Genomic DNA, 13763 nt, shown 5'->3' with positions numbered 1-13763 from the left:
TTCTGAAGAAGTAGGTAGAGTTCTATCTGTATACCATCAACCCTTGATCAACATGGTTTGAACATGCAGGTCCACTTATACATGAATTTTTTTCAGTAGTAAATACTACATTACTGCACAATCCCAGACTGGTTGAATCTGCAGATGCAAAACCACAGATACAGAGGAGTCAAGGATGCAGAGGGCCAACTATAAGTTATATTTGGATTTTCAGTAGCACACAGGTCCCTAACCCCTGCATTGTTCAAGGGTTAATTGTAATTCTTTTCCATATTTCACTTCTTTATTTCTGTATCCATTAACATAATACTTTGTTAAATATGGCCACCGTATAAGAGATCATAAGCACTATGGGAAATGAAGGAATAAAAGGATCGCTGAGCAGGTGAATCATTTCCAAACCTTGGAGGGGTCTATTCTGAAAGTTTAAGTAGCTGATGAATCACAATACATGTGTGTTAAAGAAAATACCTCTATCAACACAGTGTAAGTTTTCTAGACATGAAGTCCCTCATGAGTACATGTTTATATCCTTATTTAAAATTAATTATTTATATTTGTTAACTATATAGAGAATAATTTTCTTCAATAGCTTCAATGGATTTTCTTTTCCAACAAAAACAACCTTAGCAATCCTTCGGTGATGATATGGTAAAGTCAGGGCTTTGTTTCTTATCAATGTGACTTCACTTTGCTGGAGTAATACTGTAGTGTGTAAACGGTACATTCATGCTTTTAAAATGACATTCAAACCTTGTGTCTTTTAGTTCCTCCAGTCATTAGCCCCCATCCAAAGGAATATATCATTGCTGTGGATAAGCCCATCATGCTACCATGTGAGGCAGATGGCCTCCCATCACCTGACATTATGTGGCATAAGGATGGGCATGTCATTGTGGAATCTATCCGCCGGCGCATCCTCAGCTTTGGCGCTCTGCAAATAGCATTTGCTCAGCCTGATGATGCTGGCCAGTACACGTGCATGGCAGCTAATGTGGCAGGATCGAGCAGCACGAGCACCAAGCTCACTGTCCATGGTAGGTTGTTTAGCATAAATTATTTCAGTTTGCTGCTTTACCATGGCAAACAGAAAAGACCACCAGGGAAAAATATGATGGAACTCAAAACCAGGTAAAACAGTCATCTGGAGTGGAGTGTGTGTGTATGTGTGCAGCATGCAGGTATACTTGCCCTTCAAATATGTTTTTGGTAGGCCATGTTTGTGTGTGCACATATGTGTGTGAGAAAGAGAGGTTTTATTAATAAAGTCAGGGTAATTAATGTGTTGCCAATCCCCTCATATTGTGATTATTGGGATCTTTAATTTGGCTTACGAGGAGTCCATTTGTTTCGTTACTCTTCTGCTTTACTTTTCAAGTTGCAAGTCATCTTGGCCCCAAACTAATCACCATGTGACCTAAGTTATAAATGTAATCTGAACATAATGAGAAATGGAGATCTATTTGATTCAGTATTTTAAAGTATAGTAAGTCCCCTACATACGAACCTTCAAGTTGCAAACTTTCAAAGATGCAAACGTGCGTTCCCATGTCCAATCATGTAAGTTAGTTCACATGTCTGGTGTACATTGTCACATGTGTGCATCATCTACAAGTGATTGTGCTTTTGTGTAATTTACTGTACAGCACTGTATACAGTACAATAGTACAGTATCTTTATTTCAAGCTCAGGATGTCCAGAAGCAAGCGTAAAAGCAGCAGTGATGTAACTGGTACAGTACTAACCAGACATCACTGGATCATTTTTTCAAGAGGGTAGATAGAATTGAATCCAGCAAAGAACCAGAACCTGTGCCATCAACGTCAGGCATGAGTGAAATTGCAGCTTGCCCTCTGTCTCCTATTGCTGATGATCCTTCAGCTCTACCATCTCCCACCTCCTCTCCCTCCTCCAGTCAGTAACTCTTCTTGCCTGCTCACTCGACGCCAGCCCCTGTATGCCCGCTGTCTTACTGTGCTACTGTACTTTCCAAGATACTGTACTATAAGATTAAAAATATTTTCTTTATTTTGTTTGTTTTTATGTATTATTTTTGTGAAAAGCATTATAAAGCTATTACAGTACAGTATAGGCTAACTTTGTTGGACTTATGAATAAATTGGGCTTAACGAATGCACTCCCAGAACGGAACTTATTCATATGTAGGGGACTTGTTGGACTTATGAATAAATTGGGCTTAACGAATGCACTCTCAGAATGGAACTTATTCATATGTAGGGGACTTACTGTAGCAAAATATCTACAGGTATATTTTTATAATAGAAAAAAATATAGTTTTTTCCTTTGCATTCAGACAACTAACAAAGTATCTAAAGATCAGCATTGAAATATTTTAGTTATAAATATTTTAGTTATAAATATTTTAGTTGTATATTTTTAAAACTCAAGGTAGATTACCTATTAATATCAGTGGTAAGAAACAATAGGTAAATTAAGCTGTTTCCAACTACTGTTTTCAGAGGTAACTCTTGTTTTAATGATGAGTTTCTGCTTTTTTCCTTTATAAAAAAATTGTGAAAGCTATTTTTTATCTTTCAGGTATATTTGAATTTTCTACAGTTTTATACCTGTTTTCAATTAATATAATTGAACTAATTAGTACACATTAGTCTTTTCAAATAAATAATATTCAAATAAATAATATTCCTTCTTTCAAGTGTTTGTAGAAAATTTGCCAAAATTGACCATATACTAAACAACAAAGAAATCATTAATAATCTTTTAAAAGTATAGGCCACAGTTCCTGCCCACAACACAATAAAGCTAGAAATGTGTAATGAACTTTTAATGTCAAAGCCCCAACACCAGCCAAATTAAAAAATACCATTCTAGTTAACAAATAGGTCAAAGAATATGGTTTTATTTTCAGATTATTTAGAAAATAATAAAAAAAAGAACACCACATATCAAAATATATGGTGTGTGGCCAAAACTAAAATCAAATATAAACTCACAGCCTTAAAATTTTCATTTTGAAAAAGTTTGAATTTAAGTAAATGTACTCATGTTGCAACTTTGTAACCATTAGAAAAGTTGAAATATCAATTCCAAGGAAACCAGGATAAAGGAGATAATGGAAATAATTCTGTGTATTCATATTGATGAAAAGTAAATTGAATATTTATGACATACCATTCAGCAAAATAGATTTTGGTTTTTCCATATTATCCATTGTTTATGCATATAATCATTTATATAGTGTTTGTATATTTACTCATATAATCATAAAAAATAATTTTTGATGAAACCAATTGTTCTAAAAACTGTCATTAAGCTTGATCCATTTCTCCCTGATGTATTTGAATAATTCCAAACTTTATTGTTTTCGGAGGGAAGTGTATTTTTACTTTTTGAGCCAAGTATTCTTAATATTTTTTAAGCCTTCCTTTCAGAAGTAAATATCTTAGTTCCAAATTCACTAAGGTATTTCTTAGTACCCTGAAATATTCAATTGATCTTTCTATATTGCCTAAATTCCGTTTCAAAAAAAATCTGAGGCATAGGCAGTATTTGCACAGAATTTTGAAATCACTATAAAAAATGCTGTGACAGTATAAAAACTGAATTAAATGTCTTCACTGGTTTTACTTGCATTTGTAGTATGCGAAATACTGCAATAAACATTTTTTTCTTTAGCACTTAGTGACATTTAATATGGGGTGAGTATTTTACAGTGTTTTAAACTAATGACTTTTATTAGTCTGTCCTCACAATATCTCTGTGATACAAATCCAATGATTAAACAACTATGGAAGCATTTTTGGTTTTGGTTGCTCTTGTTTATTCACTGCAATAAGCAAAAGAAACTCACGGTAAGGAAAAGTCAGGAAGTCAAAATCTAAATATTTCTTACCAGTTCTATTTTTTCAGAAACTGACTGTAAATGTACTCAATAAGTACAAATGCATTAGAATTCTTGCTAGCATCAAAAATATTGATTGCTTTTATAGTAACAAATAAATGGCTTGATAAATTTTATTAGTATTTCTAGCGAGTTACCCTCAAGAGAGTCTATTGTGTGTTAATTTTCAGTGTGAATAAAGGTATTATTGAACTCAACATCCTTAATAACTATCTTTTTTAAACTCTTCATAGTACCACCTAGAATTCAAAGTCCAGAAGTACATTACACAGTCAATGAGAATTCACAAGCCGTTCTTCCATGCATGGCTGATGGAATCCCCACACCAGCAATTAACTGGAAAAAAGACAATGTTCTTTTGGCTAACTTGTTAGGAAAGTACACTGTCGAACCCTATGGAGAGCTCATTCTGGAAAATGCCGTGGTAAGTTTAATACACATGAATAGATACATTAAACCAGATCCTTAATTCATCTTTTTACTTTTAGTGACTTAGCTTGGAAATGCATTTTTTAATAATGAAAGAAAAGTACTCATAAATTCATGTCAAAAACTTAATTTTACACATATTTCATTTTCTGTCCCTGCGAATAATATTTAGCAGATCATGGGAACTCCTAAATGGCCTCCTTCTAAAACTATTTTATTTTTGTGGAAACCTATGTTTATCAGAAAAAATTCTAAGCCTCTGTTATATTCTATGTTTGTAACCATGTATGGGAATGGTTAGAAGAGTAGAGATGTGAGAGTGTCTGATGTATTATTAAGCAAATACGAAAAGCAGGCTTTTTGCTCTTTTCAGGTTTTTAAATAACTCTCAGTCTTAGGGATCAGTGCAGCCTGGGGTTTTTGAATACTCAGAGGTAGTACTTCTCCACTCTGGAAAATAGTAGCTATGGGAAGCATCTCAGGTTTTCAGTGTTAGCCCACTTGAAGAGGAATCTGTATCTATGAATACCACATGACTCTTTAAAAAATTATTATGTTGTTTGAGAGTATCAACACTTGGTACCAAGTATTAAACATAATTAAAATGTGAATCACTTTCAGAGCTTTTGTACCCATCTTACTCCTTTTCATTACCCTTCAAAGTGCCTAAATTTCATTACAGAATCTTCATAGAATTAAATTTGAACAGATTAAAATGATAAAATTGATCACATTCACTTCATAGTATAATTTCAGCCATTAGCCAGACTCCTGGAATTACCAGGTAAATAGCCCTAGTGATAGGTTAACTCAGTCTCATGTACCAGCAGAAATTGTATTTATTCAAATCTAAGTTTCCATCAGTTGTAAGATGCACCATTATTTTCTGTACCACTAAGAAAGAAAAAAATACAGGCAAGTAAACTAGAGAAGACCATCAGTTTTAAGTTGTATCCCAATTTCAAAGATGTTAAAAGTTAAAAATGAAGTTTAAAATTGATAAAATAAGGATAAATTTGTTTAAACTGGTAAAAAAAATCTCTAGTAGGGGTTACTGTCAGATTTAAGAATGTTGAATTTGACCCCTTAATCATTCTTATAGACCTGAAGGAATTAAATGAGAAAAGTTTAAACTTTCAATGACTCAGATACATTAAAAAAATATATCAACAATAAGGTAACTTATAAATATCAGGTGAAGGGCACAAATGACAAGGGAAAGTCTATTTGTGAATAATATGTACAATCTGAATTTTTTCAAAGCTTCACTTCCATAAAATCCTTGATTTAAACTTAAGTTGTTATAACCTGGGAATTTAAGAGCCGCTAAGTGGTGTCGAGGTGGGGAGACCTTTACATGGAATATGATTTATTCCTGTTTGCCCTTAAAAGAATTAGTATACAACCAACCAAATTTAAATTGTATATATAATGAGTGATTACATTTTTTATGCTGCATTTCCAATGATTCAGTGCAAAAAACAATTTCTATTCTTAAACTTTTTTTAAAAAGAAAAAAAGTCTGTACTATGGACCTTAATGTAATCAGAAACATTCAATCATTAATTCAACAAACATTTATCGAGTACCTTCTCTGTGATCAGCACTGATTTAGGCACTGGGAATAAATACGTCAGGGAACAAAAGAATCAAAGATCCTTGACCTCATGGAGTTTATTTCTAGAAGAGGGAGATATACAATAACAAATAAAAATAAACAATGTATACAAGTCAAAAGAAAACAACTGGTATGAAAAATAAAAGAAGAGTAGGATAAAGGGGATCAGAAGTTGGAAGAGTATGGGTTACATATTTAAATAGCATAATTACAGTAAATGTTCTTTGGGAAGGAGACATTTTGAGTAAAATTTGAAGAAAGTGAGATAGCTAAGCAAATATCTGGAAATGGAGCATGCCAGGCAGAGAAACCTGGGATGCTCCTCCCCCAAATTTTGGGGGTAGAGAAATTAATGTGGGTGCAAAGAACACAAGAATGTAAGGCAGGAACATGCCCGATGTATTTGAGAAACAGGAAGCCAGTGAAAGCAAAGAAGAAAAAGAATGAAAAGAGAGAGAAAGAAGTCAGAGAAAAATGAAGGGCAGATACATGTAGTGTCTTGTAGGTCATAACAATTTTGTATTTTACTCTGAGTAAAATCAGAATCCATTGCAGGTTTTGACCAGGGGAGCAATGTTGTGTGCCTTATGTTTTTGCAATATTGTTCCTCCTCCTCCCTGCCCCCTCCTCCTCCTTCTCCTCCTCCTCCCCCTCCTCCTCTTCCATGAGAATACATGGTAGGGAGGCAAGGATAGAAGCAGAAAGACCAGTTGGGAAGATGGTCTGGAGGCAGAGGAGCAATCATAGGACTCCAAGCTGAACATTAGCAGAGAAGGGGTGAGAAGTGGTTGGATTTTGCATATACTTTGAAGCTAGGATTTCCTAGCTAGATTGCAAGTAGAATGTGAAAAAGAAAAGAATAGGCATGAACAACTGAAGAACAAAATAGCCATCAACTGAGATGGTGGGAAGGCTGCAGATAGAACAGGAAGGTGAAATGGGGAGTTCAGTTTTAGACCTGAGTTTGAGATGTCTTTTAGACATCTAAGCAGAGAATTGGAATGAAAAGTTCAATATAATTGGAGTTTGGAAGAAAGATCTGGGCTGGACATACTGGTGCTCATCACTATATAGATGGTATTTAAAGCTGTAAGACTGGATGCGATTACCAAAGGGTTGAGTGCAGATACAGAAGAAAAGAGGACCAAAGACTGAGCCCTCTCACATGCCAACATAAAGACATTAATGTGGAGGGGAAGCCAGCAAAAGGAGATGGAAAAGGAGCAACCAGTGAGGTAGGAAAGAAACTAGGGGAATGGGCTCTCCTGGAAGCCAAGTGAAGACATGGTTCTAAAAAGAAGGAAGCCAGAATTGTGTCAAATGCTGCCAATACATCTAGTAAAATGAGTGCCGAGAGCTGGCCATTGGATTTAGCAAGTGAAATTTCAGAATTGCAGATGATATTGCCCTTACTCTTGCCATTTCCTTTGATAATTTTAGTGGTCCTTGGTGTCACATTCCCCAGAGAGCCAACTATGCTCTTGGGATTCTAACAGCCTTTGGGAGTATTTGCTCTTTATTTGTACATGGCAGTACAAGCAGTTGATGTTGAGTAAACTCTATAATCTAAAGTTTTCTGAGATCTTATTACTATGAAATGCTATAGTTCTGTAAGGTGTGGGCTTTTGTTTAAATTCTTATACATTTTTAAAAAATTCTTATACATTTTAAATTCCGTTACGTAAAAACTAGCCAGATGGTTCAGACTACAAGATGGAAATTTAAACTGTCTTTAAATAAGAGTGCTCCTTTGGGGACCAAGCTATGCAATTTTATGTATTAGATGTAATACAATGTAAGAATATGTAATTTTAAGCACTGTGATTTTTCTCTCTCTAAGCCAGAGGATTCTGGCACCTATACCTGCATTGCTACCAATGCTGCAGGTGAAGACACACACACCATCAGCCTGACCGTACATGTTCTCCCCACTTTTACTGAACTTCCTGGAGATGTGTCATTAAATAAAGGAGAACAGCTACGATTAAACTGTAAAGCAACTGGTATTCCATTGCCCAAGTTAACATGGACCTTCAATAACAATATTATCCCAGGTTGGTAATTTAATTCTTAAGAAGTAAGTGCTCCCACAGAGAACTCGAAACCAATCTGCATTTTCTTTAACTGTGGGAATTGATTGAAAAGTTTTAAGAATTGATTGCTTTAGATTCTGTAAAATGTTTACCTTTGCCTGGATGTTAGCCTATGCCCAGCATATGTGTTCTTTTCATTCTTTTGAAAAGATAAGTTGATCACAGGACCATATATTGCAGGATATAAGTAGGTTTTTTGTAACCTAAAAATAATTCCCCTCCCCCTGAGAAGACAATATTGTATATACAGGTGCCTCTTTCCTTACTGATAAATGGATTAAGATAACTGTTAGAGTCCTGAAGATTCACCTAATTTTACAGAGAACTCTGCTTCTCACTGTATGAATTAATCTTTCTTATCCTCTATTGTAGTGTAGATCAATTAAGTTGAAAATTTCTAGTTAGTATGTGTACTACATGTTCAGGTAGTGCCTGGAGCCTAGGAGCCTCATCCCTGGGAGGACAAGTATCTTTGTTATTTTATCACCAGCATAAAGATATTGTCTGTAAAGAGAAATTGTTGCATCATGGAATTGAGTTCTGAACTACTGCACTATTAGCATTTACAAATACCTTGCTGGAATAGTAGTAATAAGCTTGAGTTTTCTCTGCTATAAAGATTTATGTTAATGACTAGGATTCACCAACTGTATCACGTTAACAACAATAATATACCTTACTAAGGAAAAATAAACTCTAAGAAACCTAATCAGTACTCTTTTCTGAAGGTGTAGTACTAAGTTAGCTATTTAAATTTTTAAAGCTTAATTTTCCATTTAATATTCAGTATCAAACTTTAAAAGATAATTTGAATGGGAGAGAACATGCAAGGTAAACATTCTTAACATAATTAGATATTGGCTGGTCTAATCAGAATCTTATTTAGTATTGGTTGTTTTAGGATTAGCGTGTTTATCTTATACACTATTCCAAGTATTGTATCTATCTTTGTAAATATTTATATCACCACCACTTATGGAGAAGTTCAAATTATTACAAATTTAATCTTGTTGTCATTATTACCTCACTAGCATGTATTTTCATGACTTCCCCTGTGAGCTGCCAGGTCCATTGAATTATAACTGAAAATTTTTTCAGGTGTTTGATGTAAATTGTTTGGGAGGAAAAGTGGTGGTGAGAGAAATGAAATGGAAAATGTCATATTTCTGAATGAAAGATGTTTTGAAACCCAGAGAGACTGTGAGCCAGCTTTAGGCAGCCCTTTGAGATGAAAGATGTACTTCAAATTGAAAATTAATTTTAAAAGATGTTTGTTTTCGTTCTCTCTTCCTGTTCCTTCTGCTGTTTTTCATTCTTCAAACAAGTGTCTAGAGACATAACAAATAGCACAGAGGAGGAAATCCCTGGAAAAGGCTCTCTCCTCCAATGTCATAATGAGATTTCTTTGGTTCAATTGCTGACCAATTCATAAATCTAGTCTGACAAATATTGAGCTATAGTGATCATTTTCCTAGATTACTGAAAGGCATTTGTGTTGTTTTCTACCTTGTTTCCTTCAGCCCACTTTGACAGTGTAAATGGACACAGTGAACTTGTTATTGAAAGAATGTCAAAAGAGGATTCGGGTACTTATGTGTGCACTGCAGAGAACAGCGTTGGTTTTGTGAAGGCAATTGGATTTGTTTATGTGAAAGGTAGATAAAAGTGTTCTATTTTTAATTTGTAATTTATTTATGATGAATGGTTTGTATTTTGCTTCCTTATTGTGTAGTAATACAATATAACCAGTTTATTAATCCATTTAGTCTTATTTCACAGATGTACAAATTCATGCTGTAAAAAAAAGGTATGAACATTCAACTCAAAAGTAGGTAAGCAGTATGCAAAGAGATCACTTGGCACAAAATGGAATCCTCCACTTAGATTATTGAAATGGACAAAATTATCTCGTTGATTAGCATTAGCAGTTGATTCTGGAAGATTCCTGGGGCTCAGAGTGGCTTTTCCCCTCTTCACTAAATTATCTTTTAAATAGGTCAGAATCACAAAGGACTTACTGGAACTTCCTTTTCCTTATTCTCATCTTTGTTATTTCCCAGAACCTCCAGTCTTCAAAGGTGATTACCCTTCTAACTGGATTGAACCACTTGGTGGTAATGCAATCCTGAATTGTGAGGTGAAGGGAGATCCCGCCCCAACCATCCAGTGGAGCAGAAGGGGGATGGATATTGAAATTAGCCACAGAATTCGGCAACTTGGCAATGGCTCCCTGGCCATTTATGGCACTGTAGTAAGTCACATTGGAATTGTCAGTATGCACTTTAACTGTCACAATCAATGCTTCTCTATAAGTTCCATGGATGGGAAGATTTTCTCACGCATTCCTATTTTAATTATAAAATCTGAATCAATGGGTTCTTTTAAAAAACTGAAATGATGGTTCAAATTGATGATTTTTAGCCCTTCAAAGAAGTACAAGCAATAAGATAATTTTGCTTTGTTCTCCATTGTTGACCTATATTATTCAACATCAGTAGATAACTTCCTCAAATCTGTTTTAGAATGAGGAAGTTGAAGAATTGCAAATACAATTACAAATAAATCTTAGGTTAGATTTCACCTTTAAGCTGATAACTATATTAGGCTTTCCATAAGCTTCAGTAATTCATTGATTATTGTTTTAAATTATTCTAATGTGGGGGGGGGTCAAGTGAATGAGATATTTTATCCAAAAATCCTTAACTAGACTAAACGTAGGTAATCTGTTAACCTACTATTGAATTAATTAACTAGTACAGACTATCCAATCACCTGCTCCCATGGACCACTCAGTCTTTTCTTCTCCTTGGCTTTATTTCAGCATTAGATGTTGTTGATTGTCCCTTCAATTCTGAGATGATTTCTACCTCTAGCTACACTAATGAATCTCAGACTTCTTCAATACTGCTTTCGTCCCTTTTCCTCTACACAAATATTACTACTTCTGAAGTCCTTGGCACTTCTAATAGCAATATTAATACTGATACTAATTATTTTCTACCATACAATTTCAGATTTCTAACCCTGTACCTTCAACCCTGAAACTCTTTCAAGTTCCATTTACAGTTTCCTACTAGAAATTTCTACTTGGAGAATGCATTGACACCCTAATTAAACATCTAAATCAACATGTCTCCCTCCTCCTACCCTCCTTCACTTCCTGAAATTCAGTTCCCTTTATCTTACTCTCTATTAAGAAGACCAGAATTCTTATGTTCACAAGATCTTAGCAAAATCTGTCTCTAATTAGTCATCAAATCTAAACTCATATGGTACTTATTTTCTATACCATATGTGTATAAATTTGTGACTTACATTCTGTGATTTGTCATCACTAGTAAATTAGTTTTTCACTTTCCTACATTTCAAGCTTTCTAAATAGAGGCTAAGCTTAATGTCTTTTTAAATAACCCTCATAAGAAAGAACTAAATATTTGTTAATTTGTTCTGATTATTCAATGCTTTTTAAGATATCCATAAGAATAGTGTTAGTATTTTTCATTAGTAAGATAATTTTGGATAAATGATTGTAAAAAAAAACATTATTTCTGCTTTGGTTTCCTACCAGTTATTGTCCCCTGAGAGCAATGATAGGTTGTTTAGAAAAAAATTAAGCTAGAAATTCCTTTCTCTTTTAAAAAAAAAAAACAAAAAACCTATTTTTGTGGTTAAATATATATGTTTTTGTATTTCCATTAAAATGCCTTCTCAAAAACAAAATTGCATATAAACAAGCATCATGGTGAAAAAAAGTGATTTGCGCTGTTCAATAGGTTCATATTTTTATAGAACACTGCTTATTTCCATAGAATGAAGATGCCGGTGACTATACATGTGTAGCTACCAACGAAGCTGGGGTGGTGGAGCGCAGCATGAGTCTGACTCTGCAGAGTAAGCTGCTTAATTAAACTCTAGTTAAACATGATTTAAGAAATGTCCACTTAATTGTTCATTTACTCTCTAGCAAGTACATTACTGGTAGCTTTCAGAGTCTAATTTACTTTTCTGCTGCTGATGGAGCAATTGTTATCAAGCATAAGACTGATAGAATTTTGCACAGATATTTTTCTCTATTCTACCCAACACATGCAGTTCAAACTTGCAATTGCTTGGTAGCAGAGCTCTTTTATTTGTTTGCAATATATTGTCAAGTACCCTTCTTATAGCTCCCCACAGTTCTTGTAAGGAGCTTACAAAGATGTCAGTTTATGGCACTTTAAAAACAGGTTTTAAAAATAAAGACTAATGGAAATGAACTCAAGAGGTCTCCAGATCGATTGCCATCAATCTGCTGTGAAATAACTCTGTGTTCTGAGCAGGATTATCATGGTGAGCATGAGGGCCCTCAGTATAAACCATCGGAAGACAGGTTTTCATAATTAGAAGAACATGAGAGACTACAGTGACTCCCTGGACAGTCCCCAGAACCACTTCAGGGGCTGACCCGAGAGTAATGTCCTTGGGTTAAGGATTTAAGGAAATCAGCTTGTTTTGTGAATAGGCTCAGTGTTTAACAGGATGAATTTACATTTTCTATTCACTCTGGAGAGATGCTATAGACCAGCATTTACTAACAGCTGTTTGCCAAACTACTGTTCTCTAAAACTTTAACACTTAATAGATATTTAACCGATATTTAAGACAGTGGTTCCACGCCCCCCCCAGCTTTGTTGAGGTATAATTGACAAATGAAACTATGTATATTTAAAGTACAGTGTGATGATTTGAAATGATTACCACAATCAGGTTAATACGTTCATCACCTCACACAGTCATTGTTTTGGTTTGTTCTTTGTAGGTTTTTTGGTGAGAATATTTAAGATCTACTTGCTCAGCAAATTTCAAGTATACAGTACAGTATTACTGACTAGAGTCACTATGCCATACATTAGATCCTTGGGATTTATTCATCTTATAACTGAAAGTTTGTATGTCTCAGACCAGTATCTCCCCATACCCCTCACCTTTCAGGCCCTGGCAACCACCAATCTATTCTCTGAGTTTGACTTTTTTTTCTTTTTTAATGTTCTACATGTAAGTGATAGCACACACTATTTCTATCTTTTTGTCTGGCATATTTCACTTAACATACTGCCCTCCAGGTCCATCCATATTGTCACAAAGGGCAGGATTCCCTTCTTTTTATGACTGGATAATATTCTATTTTGTGTGTGTGTATATGTGTGTTTGTGTTTTCTTTATCCATTCATCCTTTGATGTTGACAGACACCCAGGTTGTTTCTGTCTTGCTAAAACATTGTTTTATTAAAATACATATCTATCAAATGATAACTTTGTGGGATGTCATTAGGAAAAATGTAGAGTGCCATGATCAAGTAAGTCTGAGAAAAAATAAAGTTTATTCATTTATTAAATATATAAAGAACACTTACTATATGTCAAGCTCTGCTTAGGAGCACCAGTTTTCTTTACTGCAGATATTTCCAGAAATGTTAATATGCAGATGTGAGTTATAACTCAACAAGAGGAGGATATAATATTCTATATTTCCCCCCAAAAAATGTTATTTCCATGAAACCTCCCTCCCCACTTTGTTGGATGAGTGTAAGTAGGGCATCCAACGATTAACCTCTCCTATAAGAGTGTTCCACTGACCGAATTTAAGAAAAGCTGAATTCAATTACTCATCTACGTACTGACAATAAATTCATTAAAAGAGGGATATAAAAAAGCCAAAAATATAATTTGTTTAAGACTAAGATTAAAACACCTGAAGGAA

General features: G+C 34.5%; 1 protein-coding gene across 1 annotated transcript in view; it reads left to right on the top strand.

Moving 5' to 3' along the window:
* HMCN1 (hemicentin 1) overlaps positions 1–13763 on the top strand; it is a 460484-nt gene that overhangs the window by 383381 nt on the left and 63340 nt on the right. The window contains exons 81-86 of the mRNA XM_057725744.1: positions 768–1037; positions 4117–4307; positions 7771–7984; positions 9544–9678; positions 10084–10274; positions 11833–11914. Of these exons, the coding sequence (XP_057581727.1) occupies positions 768–1037; positions 4117–4307; positions 7771–7984; positions 9544–9678; positions 10084–10274; positions 11833–11914 (1083 nt within the window). The remainder of the gene's footprint in view (positions 1–767; positions 1038–4116; positions 4308–7770; positions 7985–9543; positions 9679–10083; positions 10275–11832; positions 11915–13763) is intronic.

The sequence above is a fragment of the Hippopotamus amphibius genome, chromosome 3 (assembly GCF_030028045.1).
Source record: "Hippopotamus amphibius kiboko isolate mHipAmp2 chromosome 3, mHipAmp2.hap2, whole genome shotgun sequence".
Lineage (NCBI taxonomy): Eukaryota > Metazoa > Chordata > Mammalia > Artiodactyla > Hippopotamidae > Hippopotamus > Hippopotamus amphibius.
This window is presented reverse-complemented; position numbering and strand designations above follow the sequence as displayed.